This window comes from Cariama cristata, unplaced genomic scaffold, assembly GCF_000690535.1.
Source record: "Cariama cristata isolate BGI_N322 unplaced genomic scaffold, ASM69053v1 scaffold1961, whole genome shotgun sequence".
Classification (NCBI taxonomy): Eukaryota; Metazoa; Chordata; class Aves; order Cariamiformes; family Cariamidae; genus Cariama; species Cariama cristata.
In genome coordinates this window covers 278,138-298,161 of record NW_009599730.1, presented here as the reverse complement: position 1 = coordinate 298,161, position 20,024 = coordinate 278,138, and the positions used below count along the sequence as shown (strand labels likewise).

Below are 20,024 nucleotides of genomic sequence, written 5' to 3'. Positions count from 1 at the left end.
AAAGAGGAAATGGAGGACTCTGGTTTTCTGTGTTTTTGCAAAATCCTCAGCCCATGACCAATGGAATAGTGCTGAGTTATACTAGATAGGGACTGAGTTCTTTTGGTTCAAAGTTGGGAAAAAAAAATATCCAAATAGCCTTAGTTTGGGCTGTCATCTACATTTGCATCGCTAAAAGAAAGCAGTGTTAAATGTAACCTTCAAGCTTACCATCATCCTTGGTTCTTTCTATAGCTGCAGGAGAGCTGGGGACTCCATCTCCGATACGAGTGAATGCCAATACCTGGATCTCATAGAGCGTGTATTTCCGCAAGCCAGATAGCAGGAAAGACTGAGTGTGGTTACCTCTTACTATTTGGCTCTTTGGTTCGGAGTCTAAATGTTTTGCTTTGAAAAGTATCTGCAGAATTAATGTACACAAAATACAGAAAGAAAAAGATTGTTACATGAGGACTGAAAAGAGGGGTATGCATTTTAGATTCCTCCTTTTCACAAAATATAAAATGAGATTATATTCATCAAACACCCCTTTCAAAAGCAGCACACTTCCTATATCTTCTCTAGCTGACTTACGAATAATATAAATATCCAGCAGGTGAATAATAGATAACAAATGCAAAAACATTTCCAGGTAATGCATGAAAAATTAAATAAGCATGAATTTCCAGTTGCATACCTTGTAACCCAGGATGAGACCATTCTGCTCGGACTCGGGGACTGCGGTCCATGTCAGAAGGATCTGGGTTGAACTCACGGCTTCAGCAGAGACATTCTCAGGAGGAGCAGAGGGAACTGGAATCACACGGCATTACCAAAAAAGCAGAAGTAGGTAAGACAAACCAGATCATTTTGCTCCATCTTCCTATCTGCTTGGGATTGTTCCAGGATCCCATAGAAGACTATTCAAATCCAAAAGGACTGGAATAGGTTCTAGACAATCCCTTCTTCTCCTGTATTCATTCTACGTCTTCTTTATATTTCAACCTGCTTCACAATTTCTTGCCAGTTCATCTCAGAAATCACAGTGTTTGTAAAGAGTTACCCATTTAATACTAATCAGTGTCTACAGATAGACAGTAAATACAGACAGATATGAATAAATTTCAAGTTCTGTATATTTGCAGTAATTAGAATCAAGTTTAAATTGCTGGGCTTCTACAGAAGTCTGTCTCCTAGTATTTCTTCCCCACACGTTTTATTTCCCTATGCCATAAGCTAGAAATCTTTATGAATGGGAGTTTATCTTATGGTACGATCTGTTCTAACAAGAAGTTTTACGCCACCCTGGCTTCCTATATTATCTGAAAGGAAATTATAGCATCTTGTCCAGAGTTAGCAATAATTTCAACCACTGGATTGCACTCCCAGTTCAGCGAGAAGTTCCTTAACCTCTAAGCCTTTTGATTATGTGATAGTACTCAACATTTGCAATACATCAATTATAGACGGATACATTAACACAAGGTGTCTTTTCAGGGACCAATACAGTGTAAATGAAAGATATGCCTATTTCATTTATGTTGCAAAATTGGCTTTTACGAAACTAGAAACATCATTAGAACTGATGGCACAGGAACACTGTAATTTTCTCTGACTCGAGAGAGGAGCAAACTTGCATTTTCTCATGCCATTAAAAGTCCAACCACTGCAGAACAACCACACAACTGCAAGCTTTTGTAGGTAAGCTTAATAGCATGCCATGTTATGCAAGCAGAATTTGAGGCTATTTTTAAGAGTTCACATTTTATGCTGCCCTTTTGCATTTTTTTTCCCGTGGCATTTCCAACACCTGAAGGGTACAATCTTTTCTAAAGCATGATACACCTGTCAGACCTCAAGGGAACATTCGGCAAGTTATGTTACACAAGCACTTATGGACAGTAAGGCTTGGTTAGGTTCTGAATATATCACAAAAAGGAGCACAAATCTCTGCCAAAAGAAATGCTTTCCTGGCTGTCCGAATGAAAGAACAGATCTGCTGTTTTGAAGGCAAGCTCCCGAAGCTCCTAGCAACATGAACGAGATAATGAGTATGACACCAGAATTAATATAAATTGGAAAAAAAAAAAAAGTACCACCCCCCACCCTTGTGCACTCAAGGTTAACCGCAGAGAGAGTAATTTCTGAAACAATTTCCCTGTTACCAATTATTTGGGACATGAGAAACAGAGCACCATCACACAATACTGCTGCAGACTAAAATCCAATTTTTTTTCCCTCCAACGCTGAAGTGCCTTTTTTTTTTTTTTTTTTAAATCTTCGCCTAGATTTATCCCCCACAAGGATATAATTATGTCAAAGGAAAATAGATTGCCAGGAGCCATGAATGTCTTTGGATAGCTGCCTTAACTTTATCTGTAGATCTTCACAAAGAGCTACTCCCACATGAATCACTTCTGGAGAGAGAAAGGGTGGAGGTGGGTCGCAGGAAGCCGGGATGCGTAGAGGAAAGAAGCCCTTTCCAGCCACATTTATTTTTATTTTATCTGGTTTGAAGCCTTTCAAGAGAGAAAAAATTTCTTTATTTTACAAATATTTCTTTTCCTCTTTGATCAGCAGCCATGAGATTTCCCGAATTCACAAAAGGTGGAGGCTGTGCCCGGGCTGGCCCTGAGTGCATGCTTGCTTTGAGGTGTGTGTACGATCGCGCTGCTGGCGGGGGGACTCGAAAGCTAACAAAGGACAGAATGGTCTGTCTGAAGATTTATTAGCCCAGACTCCTCTTAATTCCCAGTGACAGCCAGAGCAGCTAAATGTCCCCTCTAGCTGGAAAGGCATCTAAGTCCAATGCCTAGATGGCAAAAATACTTGCGTTCATTGAGTGTGCTTTAATTCTCTAGTTCTCGTATTAGTGTTGAGAATTTTATTCTAATATGGATGTATGAATTCAGGACCTGCAAGTAATATTATGGATCTTATTGTTGCCAGTCTTTTATCAAGTAACAGACTTTGATCGACCTTTTAAGAATGAATTGAAACATAACCTTCATTTCTCCGACACCTCTCCTCTCTCAGGATATCATGATTCAAAGGAATCATAGTTTGCTAAGACTAATTAGTGGCTTGAGTTGGCTCTTTTCTCTGCGAGCTCCCTTCTCTAATGCTGGTTTCCTTAACTGTTGCACTAAAGACTTTGTTATAAGCTCCAAAGCGGAGTTCTCATTAGTAACCTGCAAGAACAGTACAGAAGCCAAGCAACAGTGTCCAAAAAAAATCTCAGAGCTTTAACAAAATGAACCGGAAATACTGAAACTAAATGATGAGCTCATCCAGCAAACTGCCAGCTGCACAATGTACTTTAGAAGATCAAACGTAGGAAATTATAGAGTTACTGGCACTTTGCACTGGAACTTCAGTAAGAACTCGAGTTTTTAAGGTCATGCATCCTCTTTCTACATCTGAGACAGCCACATTGGATATATAGCAAACGATGCTGGTTTATGTCTCTAACTGGACCAAAAGCAGCTTTTAATAAGCTAGCCTGTATTCTGGCTTTCTAAGAAATCTAGATAGTGCGATGCAGTGGTTCTCTCCACTTTGGCAGTTCATTTTAGCTGAACATCCATCACTGTTTTTTGAAAGTGAAAATTAAAGTGGCATATTGTACATCTGACGTCAATTAAGAAGTGCAAATTTAGAGCAAGGTTTGTGGCAAAAGTAACATAGCTGCAGTACACAACCATTTTGCCTATAAAATTAGATACCGCAGGCCAAATTCTTAGCTTGTATAAACTGACAAATCCCCGCAGTGACATTGGACCACATTTGAATTATCAAGCGATGCTTTATCACACCACAGTAACTGCTTCATGAAGGTCAGCCTCTGAAACATCAAGAGATTGATCCTTGCCATAGATATGTGACCACGCTTTTATAGTAGCTGATTTTGTAAGACAAGTATGAACATTCACGTAGCTGAATATTAGGAGTCCCCAAAATATTAAGACACTGAGTTAGGTGTATTTGAGATGAACTGTTTGAAAATAAGAGGGTTTCTATCTAAGAGGAGGCAGCCCTGTCAAGGTTATTCTAATACTTTAGAGCATTTTCTTGCTTTCTCTATATTGTGCCTACCATCATTATCAATCTATTAAGTGGCAATCGAGCTTGTTACTCTGCAGTTATTTTACACCGTAAAATCTGATGAGTTATTTAATTTCTAACATTATAAAAACATTTTGGATTGATAAAACCTGTCCTGTTTAAAAATCCTAATTCGTTTCCCTCTATCTTCAGCTGCTTGCAACCCTATCCCAGATTTTCATTTTAGGGTTTCCCAACTGTTTTTCAAGCCTGGGTTACCAAAACCTACAGTATTATTTATTCTGTCATAGTTCCTTTGGTTTCAATATGTTTTATATTCAAGAGCTTCAGAAACTGGAGAGTACCTGTAATGGCATGCTGCTTTATTTTTAGCATGTGTGCTCAGCTATTAGTGATATGATCACACATCCTAGAATAAACAGAAGTGCTCAAGTACAGCTTTATTTTCAATAAAGATATTGGACTCCAGGAGCTGCACTGTCATTAGATACCACGAGCTGATTTAGTGCCCAGGCTCTAACTTCTTAGGCTCCTTGGATGGTGTTAAACACTGAACCGCGAGTCCTGCCAATGAACCACCACGTGATCCTGGCCAAGGCACCTCTGACCAGCTGCGAGGGATGTTTACAACCTGTGGCACCAGGCAAAACCAACTTCCCTAAGACTCTGTATCTACTAAATGGAAAAAGAAATATTTAGGACACCTGCTTTTAAAAGTACTTTGAGAACATAAGTGACAAATAGAGTTTTTCTTATAGTTCAGAAGACAGACCTAAAAATGCTTTGACCTTTCTCTCTGGGTTTAGATCTCTTTTATTTGCATTTTAACCCCATTTGATTGAGCACAGAGGTTAACTGCAGATTCCCTGAAGTTCTCTCACGCAGCTCACTGCTATGCCAGCACTTCTTGTATTTTCTAAATCTAAGAAGATACAGCCAAAAGTCTGAGTTCCGACTTGCTCTATTCAAGAAATCAGATGTTAGTATCAAAGAAAACACACGGAAAAAACCAAACGAGTCCTTACGGCCTAGATCACAGCTTTGTGTTATTTTGATCCTGGTTTCTGTATGCTTCTTACAATCAGTTTCAAGTCAACCTGCTTTTAATACTGCAAGAGAAAATGCCAAATACACACGTAACCTCTGATCTTTAGATGCTGAGCAAGAGCACTATAATCCTAAGGTTTTATGAAATCACTTAATCTTAGTATTTACTACATTTCAAAAGAAGCGTTTGAAGAGCAGCGGAAAGGAGAAAGTGGAGAATGCGGTATCTTTTTATTATGATACAGAACACTTCAAAACTATTTTGTCTGGGTCATGCTATCTCTAACTCCAGCACAAGTACGTCTTGTTTAAAATACCTCTGGCAATAGCTTTCCAATTATTACTTCCCAAAAAGCAACACTTTAACAGAGGGGGATGACTTTGCTTAGCCTTCTCCTCGGCTAGTTCAAAGGACAGTTATCTGAACCAACAGACCAAATCAGGCCACGTACAGCGTTTTCACGCTTCCCACCAAGTAACGCTGTGTGGTGCAGAGTGCACAGACACGCATATGTGTGGCTGTAAGTGTAGGGTATGCATAGGATGAAATTCCAAAACATTTTTAATGAAGAAAAGCAGGAAAAAATATTAAGAAAAAATATCAGTGTTGAACCTTGCATAAATACAGGTCACAACGAGCTTTTATTATTAAACTTTTAAACCTTATATGTCGTCCATTTTGTTATTCACTTGCAATATGGATTTTAATTTATCAGGTGCATGTAGGGTAGGTTTGGAAACAGGTTTTAGGGAAGTTAATAGCTAGAGAGCAGCTTTTCAAGATCTGTCTTTACTGTTGCTACTAAGGTAACAATAATTTACCGTTGCCTGAGACTGAGAGTTAGCTTCTGATATTTGAAGTCTCTATGCTAGTATGGACAATTCAGCTAGACAATAGAGTGCTTGGGCTCTAGGTCTATACACAGGTTATGTCTATATACCCTTGTACACACAATTTTAGAAGGCAGTTTTGAAAATGTGTCATCAAAAGCTCAGATAATTATTATATTTCTATATGGGTAATCAGCTCTCTAAAATAACTTGTGCCCTTTTAGAAATATTTGGTGCTTGAAATTAAACTTCAGATAACCACAACTGTGAGAAAATCTGCCCGAGCCTAAGGGCAGACAGGGAAAGGGGCAAATGAGGAGCAATGGGGTACTGGGGAGGGAGAGGAAGCATGAGAGACCTGCTCAGCCAGAGAAGGCTGTACGCAAGCTTCTCATTGTGTTGTCCGTACTGCTGCCAAACGAGGGCAGGAATGAGGAGAGGTTGTTTTGTTTGCTTTAAAGAAATAACCTGCAGGTTTATGCATGAAAGCAGAGTAGGAATAAAATAAATAAATAACTCCCTCAAATGTCTGCATGTCTTTTTGCCTTCAGTGCATCAGAGACTGGGTTTTTTTCTTTCATTTTTGATTTAATGGATCAACAAGCAAAGAAAAAAAAAACAAAAACAAACCAAAACCCAACACCAAAACAACAACAAAAAGGCCAGAGAATGCTGAAGTTCTCAGATGTGTCCTTCACAACAGACAAGGTGCTTTGACTTACCAGACTCCCGTGTACGACCTCTCACTACTTCGCTCCATGGTCCTGCCCCGATGGCATTGAAAGCCTGGATCTGCAGTTCATACTCTGTCCACTCCTCCAGATCTTCAATTGTGTACTCTCTTTCCAATCGGTCATTAATAACCTTCACCAGGGTGGGAGACTGCAGATCCACGCGCCAGAACTTTATCCGGTACCCAACTGATTCTGGATTGCCGTTATACTGTGTGTCGGGGAGGGGCTGGTAAATGACAAAGCACAATATTCCTATACAGAATACACTGCCAGGTCTTTCCAAACTATATACCAAGGCTGTCTGAACTCCTGTGAGGCCATAGGAAGGCCAAAAAGATCAAGAGGTTGATTTTCTGATTTATTTAGTTTTCACAATCTCTAAATTTCTGTGTTGCTTGAAATTTTCTTTTAATTTTTACCTTAATTTTGAACCAAATAGATAGGCTCACAGAACTATGGCATTTGCTGTGGGTGTATCACCAGAGATGATATGAATACAATGTATTTCAGAGCTTTGTGATTAATTATGGAAATGAATGATAAATTGCTGAAGCATGTGACAAAGTCATTTATCGTACATTTTTTACTTTTTTCACCGACTCTCTGCCTACTCATTTATCAGCAGAGATTTATCCTAGTATTCTAACTCCCCAAGCAATTTCAGAGATTAAAATATGAAATAATTAGCCTACTTCATCAAGTTTAGAGTTTTTTTTCCCTGCAAAACTAACTAGATGATGGCACGGATGGCTGAGACTCGGTTCTGAATCACTGGGAAAGTTTGATACACATTAACATTTCCCAACTTAGAAGACAGCATCCCGCAGGCAGGCAGGCCTAGAAATGCGACCCTTATTCTGTAGGAAAGAAGGAATTCCCAGCTCCCAGGGGGATACAGATTCACCTGCAGGTCTTGAAAAAAAAGAGACTAAACACTTTCAAATACTGATGTTATTAAGTATGAAAAAGGTATATCAGGTCATTTTTAGCTATGGCTGTTGCTCCTCCTGAACCCTGCACAGTTTGACTCATGAAAAACAGGCCTCCAGCACAGCAAGGAAACACAATCTTAAAAATGTTTTTAAGTCTCTTAAAACAACCTTGAGTTAATTTTGATGGAAGATATGTAGGTCTGGATATAGTACCAAAGGTTTAACAACACGGGCATGTTATTCAAACAATAAAGCCAGGAGTGAGTTATATGGGTCCTACCAAATTAACTGCAATGGCTTTTCTATGGATAGTGAGGTGATACCTTCGAGTTTGATGTTTTGGCTTTTCAAGGTTCAGAATTAAGTGCGGTGTCCCATTGAAAAACTGGAATTATTCCTTTCTGAAGGGAGAAAAACTCTCTTGTTCCTAGCCTGATTTGGACTTCCAGCCGTAATGAGTTTATGCATAGAAAAGCTAACATTTGGGCAAAAGGAAACCTGTGCTTCATCAACTTCACACCACAGTAACCCCAGTGGAAAATTCTGCCTAACAGGGGAGAAGAAAAACCATTCTGGAGCAGGTTAATTGCCAAGTAAATCCCAACGTGGCAACTCCGCAGGTAACCGAGACAGTCAAAGGGGCACAACGATGACATCAATCACTGCATCTTTGCAATTAATCATTTCTTTCTATGTTTTATCACATAACTCCACACCCTTTCACATAAATATAACCTTTCTACAGGAGTGTAACATGCAAACTTTGCTGCCTTTGAACCACAGCTGGTCAGTGCCCATAGGATGATCGCCAATGGCTGGTGCGCACTTTTGGGGGACTATTTTGTACAACACGAACAACTGAGCCCTAGGAAACTGCAAATTGGCTCAAGTATTATATTCCTGTTCCACATGTTGACCCAGACTGTAGTACTAGAGAGTCTCAAAAGCCAAGGTTTTACACACAGGCATATATTCCCCTGATGAAGTGGCAGAAGGCAATTTACGTGATTAATAAGGCACTTAAGGTAAGTCTCAGATTTCCGACTATTCTGAAAAAGGAAATAATTTTGCTCTTATTCCTTATGCTGAATGCAAGGAAAAGGCACTCTGGAGTTCTGGCCTGACCCCCTGGGGAAGCAGCCACATCCCAAGAACCAGTACCCGGCTCCCCTCCGCTCCCCACTCCTTGCCAGCTCACCATGCCACAGGCTGGTCTCGCTGGCTGTCCGCACGGTGACGCTCCCGGGGGCAACATCTGGCGGAGCCTGCAACGTCTGGATGACACGGGAGGGCTGGCTGAGTGGGCTGGGGCCCACCACGTTTACCTGCCGCATCCGGAACCTGGAGCGGAGGAAAGATGCGCTGCAGGTTGTAACAGCTCAGTGAATGGTACCTCTCTTTCCTCAACGGGAAAAAGATGGAAAAATACCAATTAGGTCTTTCTAAATGTTCCACAAAGGTCGTTGCCTGTGGGTCCCCTTTGTACTCACTGCTGAATGCTTTATGGTAACTGCTTTCAGATCCTCTCAGGTATTAAAAAAATGAAAATGAGATTAGTTTAGGGTCTATTAGAAACTTAGGTATTTGTGTGAGAAATTTATGTTAATTATACCAAGCTTGATGAGCTTATGCTAGCAGTAAGTGATTTTCTCTTGCGATGCTTGTACAATACAGTCAGAAAGGTATTAAAATATCAAACTTCGGATAGTCTCATTCCCTGTTAATATAAAAAATATATTAGTGATAACATTTCCCCTCAATTACTGGTTGAAAGAAGCTGATTTACCCCTGTGCTGCATTTTCAGCCTTCCTACACAAAAAAGATTAAGTTATTTAATATGGATATGCATCTTTAAAAAATACCCTGTCTGCTTGAAACCATCTCTTCTACAATAGAAATCCCTATTAGGTCACAAAAGATCCAGAGAAATTTTTTTTTCAGGAATTACAAAGTAAGTAAGATTTGCTGTACATTTCAGATACTCTCACCCATCACAAGCAGTTAGAGGTATCCAGCACTTGCACATAAATACATGACCTGTTCATACTAAACACTTAGTTTTTGGACCTAGTGACTGAGCTTGGGAAAAGGGCAAGCTAGTCAACATAGCAGTGTTTATTTATCTGCTCTGATCTCCCTAGAAAATGCATTAAAGGAAACACATTAAACAAATACTGTCCTTGATTTCATTCTCAAACATTGGCATAAAACATAGAAAAGAAACTGGCCGGTAAAGATGTGGTCTGATAATTAGCTCTTATGGTGTGTTTCCTCAGTGAGCAATGACTAAAGCTGACCAGAGGACAACAAATCCATTTGGCAACAACTTTCTAGATTTCAAAAAATTATATAAAATTGCTCTACACTGAAACAAAATGAAAAAAAACACATATCTGTGCAAGCACAAGAGAAAAAAACCGGGCAAAACTCAAGGAGCTGCTTTATGTTGAAAAAAAAAAATCAGAGGAGAACTTTAAGTGTGAAAGATCTCAGAATTCAATGGATACAAGAAAGAAATGACATGTAGCAATATAATAAACCAAAAAGTTTAACAATAGAAAAAACCCCAACCATCCCAAAGTCCTCGTATACTTCGTCATTATTTTTTATCCCAAAGACCTTTCTCCATACACCTGCTAGGTGCGCAAGTCTTTCTTATTTTGCATGAACACTGAACGTTGAACTCTGGTATGATCTGCATTTTATTATTTGCCTCTGCCTTTTCAGTTTTAAGGATTCACCTTTATGATGAGAGCAAAATCTTCTCAACCTGAAGATGATTTTCCTAAACCTCTGCACCAGAAATCTCTGCTCAAGTTCAAAAATTTTCAAAGAGCTTCTAGTAAAATGTTTAGCTCTTGAGGATGAGGTGTAAAACACTACAGTAGAGCGTTCACGAGAAATTCAATATGTTCCTCAGCTTCTAAGGGAAGAAAAATCAGCGTACCAGCACTGAATTAGTTGTAAATTATATGAGCTTTACTTGGTTGCACCTACTACTAGCTCACAACAGCACATGAGCTAGCTAATAGGCCCTTCAGCCAGCACAAAATGGACAAGTTTCTAGTAAGCTGATTTAACACTTGCCACTATATCTCCTTGCAACCAGCCTTTACATTAGCAAGCTATTTCATGAAAGTATTTTTCATTAGGACTGAGTACCTCAAATTCTCAAATCTTGTCTATACTAAAGTAATGCATGACTTGAATTGATTCAAAAATCAATCTCGTTTAACTGGGGTGTACCCATAATGTAGATTCACTTCAATCAGTTTAAGCATTGCATATACCTATTAAGCTTAACTTGGTAAATTCTTATAAACAAAGGTTTCATCTAACTGATGTTACCAAATTAAGCTAAATCTATAAAATGATGTTTAAACTGATGTAAATATGTAATTACAAGGTGGTACCATTTTAACTACAATTGATTTGTCACTGATTGATGTTACACTGCTGCACCCTTTAGATGAGGGAAGTCACAGGCTATCAGTTACTTATAAAAGCATTTCACTGTGCGCTCGGATTTCCTTTTTAATTTATGACCTGTATTGTATGTAAATTACAATTAGCAATATCAGATGAGTAATTTTAAGTATAAACTATGAAAACTGCAAACCTTTTCCCTTTTGTTCAGATTATAAAACACAGCCAGCTGTTTCTGATTAGGAAAGCTGTTCCATGCTCCTATTTACTAATTTTTTTCATGCTGCAGCTAATTACCTGCTGTTCTTACCTGTAATGAGTGTAAGGAGTAAGGTTCGGTACCTCCAGCATCTGAGCATCAGGTTCATTCTCCACCTCGTGAAGACTCACCCATTCTTCTTCATCACCCAGTACACCAACCTGTACATGGTAAAGGTAAGAAGGAATACAAAGCAGACTATATGTGTGTGTATATATATATATAAAATAATGATTATATATATAACCTCTTTTGCAATGTGTATCATCATAGCAGTGGAAGGATAAATGCTTTTAAATACATATTATCCAGTTAATACTAATTTTTATATGACAAGACACTAGTTACTTGCAAAGCGACAACACAGCCAAGTTTCCTTGTACCTGTTGGGACTTCATTGGGATCCTCTGATAAGATCTATTCCAGAAAAACACCATGAGAGTGCTAATACCCTGTTCAATCTCACTGCCACAATACAAAAGTATCAAGTAGTAATATAACAAAATGAAAAATAGCCTTGATAATAACTCGCAGGAACTGATGCATACTAAGTAAGTCTCAATGGAGGCAAAATGCCACAGAAATGAAGACAGAGAAAGAAGAACAAAGTCAAAGAACAAAAGTGTTTTAACCTCATCTGTTAGTCTGCACTTAGCTCAGACTTTTCCATGTGAATCCTTTGTATTAATTAATCACAACATGTTGCCCAACATAGTCCCTCGGCTATGGCAGTGTTAGAAGGGACAAAATGGTGATGAGACTTGAGAGCGTTATTTTCCATACAGCTTTCTGAAGATAAAATGAAGATGAATCAGGACTTAAAAGGAAGTCAACAGGGCATGATAGAAAGGCCATAGTCTAACCTGGGACCCTGGAAGATGGCAGCATCAGTAGGCAGGGTTGTGTGCGTAAAACCACAGTAGGAGTATGGAGAAGGAGATGGAAGAGAGGTGGTAGATGGCTGGGCTTCACTTTGGAGATTCCCAAGTGCTGAAACACAGGGGATCTTAGACAAGACTCCCTGATATAATTCCCTAGCACTGTGCAGATTTACTCTGGTGTTTAAACCCTACCACAAAGGGCAGTACCTGCAGTCCAACTCCCTCACCCTACCCTGGTATCCACAATCACAAGCTGAAGGATATTAGAGGGTACACAAGGCAGCTATTCCCTTTGGAGCCTATTTACAGACTTAATATCCATGAAGATGCCCAATCCTTTTTTCACCTACTGACACTATCTACTCCCACAGACTGCTGCTGTGGCAACAAATTCCAGAAGCTCACAACCCACTGTGGAAAGAACTACTTCCTTTAATCTTTTTTAAACAGATCCCTTACGAGTTCTGTATACTAGTTACAGCCATAGACACTGTCAAAGCACTCGATAGGCAATGTAGCCCGAAGTATCTAGCATACCCCAAGTACTTCAAATAGAAAATTAAGTTTCATTCACTCTTCCTCCCCCTTTCAGGAGAAGCAGCTTGATTTATTTATAGATGTTTTAGTTCTTCGCTCACCCAGGACTTGGTGTGCTGCATATTTATGTTTGTGCATGAAGAAATGACACAAGGAAAATTAGGCCAAAGTAGTAAGTTCGGCATTGCACTGCGAAAAGAAGCCTCTGTGATCTTCCCAGCAGAAGCCTGCTTCCATGGAGGGATGTAGTTGTACAGGTCTTGATGGGCCTTTCAGTCTTGCTGGTTATCAAGGACACCACCACATGCCAAACAACATGTAAAATAGATGTCAGTGAAGATTATGGGCCTTTTAAAACTCCCAGTGCCAACTGAGCTCCATAAATTTTAGTAAAGTCCATGGATGCAGAAACTTAAAGGAAGCAAGCTGAGACAGGCCTGCATGGTAAAACAGAACGGCCCTAAACTGAACCCAGAGAACAAAGAGGTGATAAAGAGAATTTTTAAAAATAACCCTACGTGAACAAAGAAAGGAAGAGAGGGTTGGATTTCAGTCAAGGAAACAGAGAACACTTTTTATTAATAGAGTTTTTGATTAATACTGTAGAAAGTCTATAGTAAATGCTTATTTTTGCAAAACTCCTTGCTCTTAACAGCATCACCTCAAAGTGCTGCAGTAATTGTATAGCAACAATCCACAGCGCTTCGGAGGCTGCAAATAATCTCCAGTAGTGAGTTAGTCACCTTTTTGTATTCTAAGAACAATAAGAGCTTTTAGAAATATTTCTTGCATAGCTCTTGGGAAAAAAAAAAAAAAAAAAAGAAAAGACCACAGGTTGCAGTTGTTATGCAGCAGCAGGCAGGTCATTAATACACATTAAGGACCGCATGGTTCAGACCCAGAGGCCCACAGGGCTGTGAACAATTGACATTGATTCAAGCTTGAGAGGTGTCCAAAACCCCCCACCTGTTTTGCAGCTAGACATTTACCAGCTGGCTGCAAAGGTGGAAATATTAGGGATCTTTTACTGATTGAGAAGCAGCAAAAGCTTCTATGTGCCCAGGACTATGGCAAGCTCCTTGAAAACCATCCCAGGAGACACCTTTCCGGTTGTGAATGCTCTCCCTGGTAGGAATGACAGGTGCAGCCTACGAGGACTAGCCTCATTTTCTGCCAAAAGGTAGTGACAGAGAGGCAGCAAAACAAAAAAAAATTCAACCACAGGCGTAGCTCTGTGATTCTGCAAAAGATTTTAAGAAAAATATATTGGGAACTTGCTTTAGTTAAAACAATACCATGTAATTCTCCCAGGATCTGGTGCCGGCATTTGGGAAACTAACTCAAAGGGTTAGGTCTTCTACTGAAATCAGCAGTATATTTTAAGACAGTGCTGCTTGTGCGGGGAGTTTTTCCAAAGCAAGAGGATGGAAGGGTGAAGGGCTGTAGGGTAGCTTGGCAAACAGCCTGGGGACTTCTGCATGACCTCTGACTTGTGTGGCCAAGCAATTCTAGGTCAATGTTACTCAAAACAAGTTTCACTTATTTAGCAATAATCTCAGACATGAGTCTTGGAAAAGAACCTTCAGTGATGGGCTTCTATATTTTTAACTTTCACAAGATCTATAGTAGATTCCAAGTTTACGGCTCTTGAAGTAAAAGGAAACGATTTTTGCTGAAATACTCTGATGTTAGATCAGAGAAAACGTATCAGTTTCAAGAATCAGAGTACAAAGGGATTCCCACAGGGCAGAAAGAACTATGAGCAGTGGTAAGGATAAGAGAATCCTTTGAGGGGCAAGAGAGTCCACTATGAGCTGCTCTGCATAAAATAAAGTTAATTTAGAAGCTTCTTTCTTGTAGTGGTTTTTTGGATAACAGTGTGTGCAAACTTCAGAAAAGGATCATGTTTGTTGACAGATGCACACATGAATATTCCTTTAAGAGGCAGATGAGAACATCAACTGCTTTTATGTTACCTTCGGCATAAAGACTCCTTAAGAAATGCACTCTGTGTCTTAACAGTTCCCTGTACAATAGGGCCACAATCCCCAGGAGGCCTCAGGACTGCCACAATAAAAACACCTCTGTCCACCGAGACACTTCATATAATTCTCAATAATGATCAGCCATCAGAGGTTCGCACATATTCATTCCCATCTCTCAGCTGTTCCCAAGGCATTACGTTCAATAAAAGGACATATTCATTTATTATTACAGAAATGTGACAGTATAAAACAATATTGGAAGTGATGTCAGAACCCTTTACTTCTCTATGCATTAGTTTCTCCACTTTTAAAAAGGAAAATGTTACATATGTTATAAAGTGACTTAACAGTTTCTTATGGAATGCACTTTATGAGGAAATTTGCAGAATTTTGACTTAAAAGAAACCAAAAATAATTAAAATTTGGAATGAAAAAAATAATTTGCTGTGACATTTTTTTATAAGACAGTAATGCTTCCAAAATTTTGAACAGTTATGAAGTACTAACTGCAGGAAAGGAAAACACAATGTTTCTGTACATTACAGAGGTACCCTGTATTCTACTATAGTTCAAGATATGTCAGAGTTTTTATTATAGAGGCCCATAACTCACACATTTGAAATCACTTTGGGAGAAATTCGGTTCACAGGATGTCAACCTGGGTGCAATTTTTTTTCTTACAAAATCCTTAAATCGATTCAGCCATTTTTGATTTAAAGATTGGCAAAGACATAAAATTGTCAGAGTTTCAGACACTTCATTTACCATCTCTAAAGTAAAAACGACACCAAGAGAATCACCTCGTACAATGGACGAATCCTATCTGGGTCACTGACTTAACCCACAAAATCAGATAAATTTATGGTTAAAGTTACAACGTCTTTCCCAACTCACAGCTTTACAAGCGAATACAGTGATAATATTTTAAAGGTTATGCTACACTGAAACTCTGCCACTGCTCAACGTGATATTTATACAAAGCCTATCTAAAAACAGCAGAAAGGTTTTAAGTAAAAACTCTCTATATTAGCTCATATACTCCATGACTTGCAATACCACTTCATAAGTGGCCTTCAGCTGTTCCACAGGTCTTCTGCTGCCTGCACAGTAATATTAATCACCAGAAAAACACACCAAACTTGGCAGAAGTTAGCCCAGCTTTTCTAATCTGCCACTCGAAAGCTTGATGCTGTGGACTGAGCACCCAGTAAGGTACAGTCATGATGATGTCATTTATATACTTCTCCTGACAAAACCCCAGGAAAAATCCAGCATGAGAAAAATAAGCTGAAACTGGATTACAGCAGATAGAGAGTGCAAGCATGAAACCACGTGAACAACAGCAGGGATTCATAGTCATTCTTGGTTGCAAATTGCCAGAAAAGACGTCTACAATATATACTCTAACTGCATCTGAGAGTACAGGATGATCGGAAGGATTTCCTGAAATTCTTTGGGGATGAACACGTTACCTGTGAGTATCAATGCCACAAGACAGTTACTGCTGGTCCCTCTGAACAAGTGTCAGCAGAACCTTTACATTACATTAGACCCTCTTCTCTTTAGATTATACCGTATACAATGGAAAAACAATGTTAGAAATATTTTTTAAACAGCATTGGTACATTTTTGTAGTTCTCTGTTCGGAAATCCAGTTTCCTTCAGTTCTCTGAGTCTAGATGCAAAGATGGAAAAAACTGATTTTAAGAAATCCCTTCAGAAGTACAGAATGTAGCTTCACTAGAAACACAGAAAAGGGATTTTTAACACTTGATATTTCAGCATCTACCAATACTAAAATCTTAAAGACCTGATTCTCCTCTCATGTTCATTGACATAATTGAGATTTAGTTCCACAGTGGCTCCCGTGAATTTACATCCCAACACAAAAAGCAGAAGCCAAGTCCAGATGTACAAAATCTCACGTCAACTGGAATTCCCAGCTGTGTTTTTCATCGAAATTGCTCATGAAGTATCAAACTTCAAAAATGGCACTTAGCCAAAATGGAGTATTTGGAACATTTTCTAGACCTGCCCTCATCAAGGAAGCTTTCTGCCACACAAAGGAACAAAGAAGAAAAACATGTTGGTGGCAGGTTGTTTGTGTGTATGAATACAAAATAGCTGAAGTTTGTCTGTAAGGACTCAAGACGTTCAGAGTAAAGGGTATATTCTCAGCAGAGTTGGAAAAGAAGACACAATATATGAGGGATGTCCAATGCAAAGCTATCACCCAGCTGTACAAACAGAGGGGGACACAGATGAAGGGCACAACAGTACCAAGTATTTGTTGGTCAAGCTTTGTCATGAGCCCACCGACAGCAAAAGTACAGTGCAGAGGGAACAGATCTGTGTGGGAGGTCAACCTAATTCTCCTTCTTCCAGGACAGATCAAGCTGTACAAGGTATTAGTAAACTGCAACGTATTTTTTCGCAAGCTACTACCTGTTCTCAGCTACTCTGCACCTTGTTGCAAACTTTCCGAAAGGCTAATGGTCAAAAACTCTGCGATTGCATGGAGATGTAGTCCCTGTACCTGCTTGGATAGAATCTTTATTTGCTAATTCAACTGATTAACTGCGAAGTACACTAGAACATACAGATCAGAGTGATCCTATCACTTGGTAATACCACCTGTTTTACAATCATAATATACAAAATCACACCTTAAGTGGCTTTTAATTTAATGCTAAGGCATGAAACACTGAACAGTGCTATTAAAAGCTGCACATGAACCAGTGAATGAAAGATCCAGAAGGAAAAAATCCTCCCGATACTTCTGTTTAGAAAATACTGTTGTAGGCTGGGTATAACCACTGCCCTTCAATCTAACATAGTCCTAAGGAACAATTATGGTTGTCCATGCTAAAATACAGATGTTGCAAGAGTAGCCTGCACCCCAGCACAGACATATCACAGCTTAGAACAAGACTACATGAAAGGAGTAAGTGAACACTGGGGTGTCACTGGCAGCGTGTATGAGAGCTTGTGTGTCTTTGAAAGGCAGGCAGGAAAACCTGTGAAGTCCAGAGGGCAGGTCGAAGGCAGCTTAGATCCATTTCCTGCCCTCGTCTCTGCTCCCGCTGCCATGCTCTCACCCCCTCCCCTGGCAATGGTGCTCTTCTGGTCACACACTCAGCCTGCACAGAAAGTCGATCTGTCTGAAACTCATTTGTTCTTGGCTGGATCAACTCTCCGAGCAGCTCTGGGTATGATCACGCCAGAATCCGTGCAGGGAGAAGGCGGGAGTAAGAAAGTCTTGGTAAGAGTGATGGGGATGAGGAGAGAGAGCGGGAGCAGGACAACGACAGCTCTGGTTTAGGTTGGTTAAAGGTGCTGTGAAATTGCACTTTAAGAAAGAAAGGGAGTTTGAGCGGAGTGCTGGCAGAAAGGGGCTGTATACAAAGGATTATATGCGGCTGTCATCCTGGAAATAGCATTTGCTATATCCTTAAGGAATCACCAATTTCTCTGCATACCTGAAAAGAATTTTGTTAATCATATAAGCAAGATTTTTTAATTAAATCCACTTGGAACAACATTTCTTGTTGTGCCAAAGGTAAACAGTGAGGTATGGGGCAGAAGAAACTTGCAGGGTAGCTGTGGTGAAAAGAACTGCCCAGACTCTGCAAAGACTTTGGCTGTGCTCCTTCCCCAAATGGAGCAAATATTCCTGGATCGAGGATCTATCAGAACTGCTAACCTCTTGACTTTTCTAGCAACCATGAGATGTTGATAAGGGTTTGTGCACAAGAAAAATCCCCCCTTACCTCCCTGCACACCAAGAACCCTTCAACCACTATTTGTACCCAGGGCTCTTCAAGGATGCAGATGAACTTCATGGTAATTATTATTGCAGTTTTAAAGCATTCAAATTTATTTCACTTCATTGGCATTCTGCAACTCACAGAATTAACAATTCCTAGCAACATCAATGTGGTGCTCCACCACAAAAATGCTTCTCAGAATGTGCCAATCCACCATATTATAGGATTTCAGTGTTTAATTCCATAACATGCAATAAAGTGTATGCAAACAGTACAAAATGTACCAACTCGTTCATGACAATCTCATTACCGAGTGAAGTGATTGTATCAACATGTCTAAGTGGTGATGGTGATTTAAGAAGTCCAACATTTGGTCTTAAAAACAGATTATATTATTTATAAAGATCCGTGGGTGGAAAGGAAGAAGCAAAGCTCATCTGTCAGGAGAACAAATGAGGAATATATAACTCCTCCAAGGCACAATGACAGCAGAAAAAGGGATATTGTTTAAAGCTGATGAAGAAGAGAATTCATCCTATTCACATCTAGAGGCCTGGATAGAAGACCTCAGTATATTCCATTACAAGATAGAAAAATACACTCAGACTCATGAATAATGGTATCTTTACCATTCAGTGCAACTCTTCCTATACTTCTGACTCTATGAGATAATAACTCCATGTTTGCATCTGGTCTGAAAATATACCTAACAGAACCTAAACACAGGTTTCAAATCCTTTTTTAAATAAATGGTTGGACTTAAGCTCTGCTGTATGTGTTGCTTATGATTCATCTGGTGTTCTTCTGAACATAAGCAAAATTTTTGCCTTACAAAAATCCATGCAAATTATTTAAAGGATAAGCATTCTCACAAATACACACGTATATACACTTAGATCCCTTCTAACTGCTCAGAAATGTCATTAAGAGCTTTTTGTCAGGGACATACCTGGCCTTCGACTACCCACTTGGAGATGGAAGTTTTGCCATCATACCCTGGCCGGAACTGAAGCGTGGCAGAGCGAGGGCTGATGTTGGAAATCACCAGGTTGGATGGAGCACCTGGAAGTTCTGAAGAAACAGAAAATGTAATTAAGAGGTGGAAATGCTCTTTGTCTCGAGCCCAGTAACACAGGTTGACATACGGTGTTTCAGCATACAAAATACTTTCGTAACAATTAAAATAGAGCAAATAGCTGGGTTATTTTTTTTCTTTTTGGCAGTGTATTACATACAGCATTACTATTTCCGCTGCTCTGAGCATGCACCACATTTTTACAGTTCAAAAAAGAAAAGAAAGAGCCCATCTACAGAATTACAGCTACTATTTTAGAGAAGTTGGACAACCGACAAAGCGTGGTGACTTGCGGCGAAGGTACTTCCCAGCTCCAGATCTGCCAGTCACTCACCGCGTCACCTAATTCCACTGCACTTCGCTTTCTCCAGAATCAAATTACAATGATTTTAACTTACTTCTTACAGCACATACAACTTAAATATATTAACAACAGAAAAAGACTCAAATTTTTGGGTAGTGTATGGGGAAGATTTTGTGATTCTTGTACTGACCTATAATAGAT

At 39.5% G+C, this 20,024-nt stretch overlaps 1 protein-coding gene across 1 annotated transcript in view; it reads right to left on the bottom strand.

Annotated features, from left to right (window-relative positions):
• Positions 1–20,024, bottom strand: part of LOC104168986 (protein sidekick-1) — a gene marked incomplete at both ends in the record, with an annotated part of 245,870 nt that overhangs the window by 25,350 nt on the left and 200,496 nt on the right. The window contains 6 exons of the mRNA XM_009709783.1: positions 211–400; positions 677–792; positions 6,645–6,882; positions 8,779–8,929; positions 11,326–11,435; positions 19,394–19,515. Coding sequence (XP_009708085.1) covers positions 211–400; positions 677–792; positions 6,645–6,882; positions 8,779–8,929; positions 11,326–11,435; positions 19,394–19,515 — 927 coding nt within the window. The remainder of the gene's footprint in view (positions 1–210; positions 401–676; positions 793–6,644; positions 6,883–8,778; positions 8,930–11,325; positions 11,436–19,393; positions 19,516–20,024) is intronic.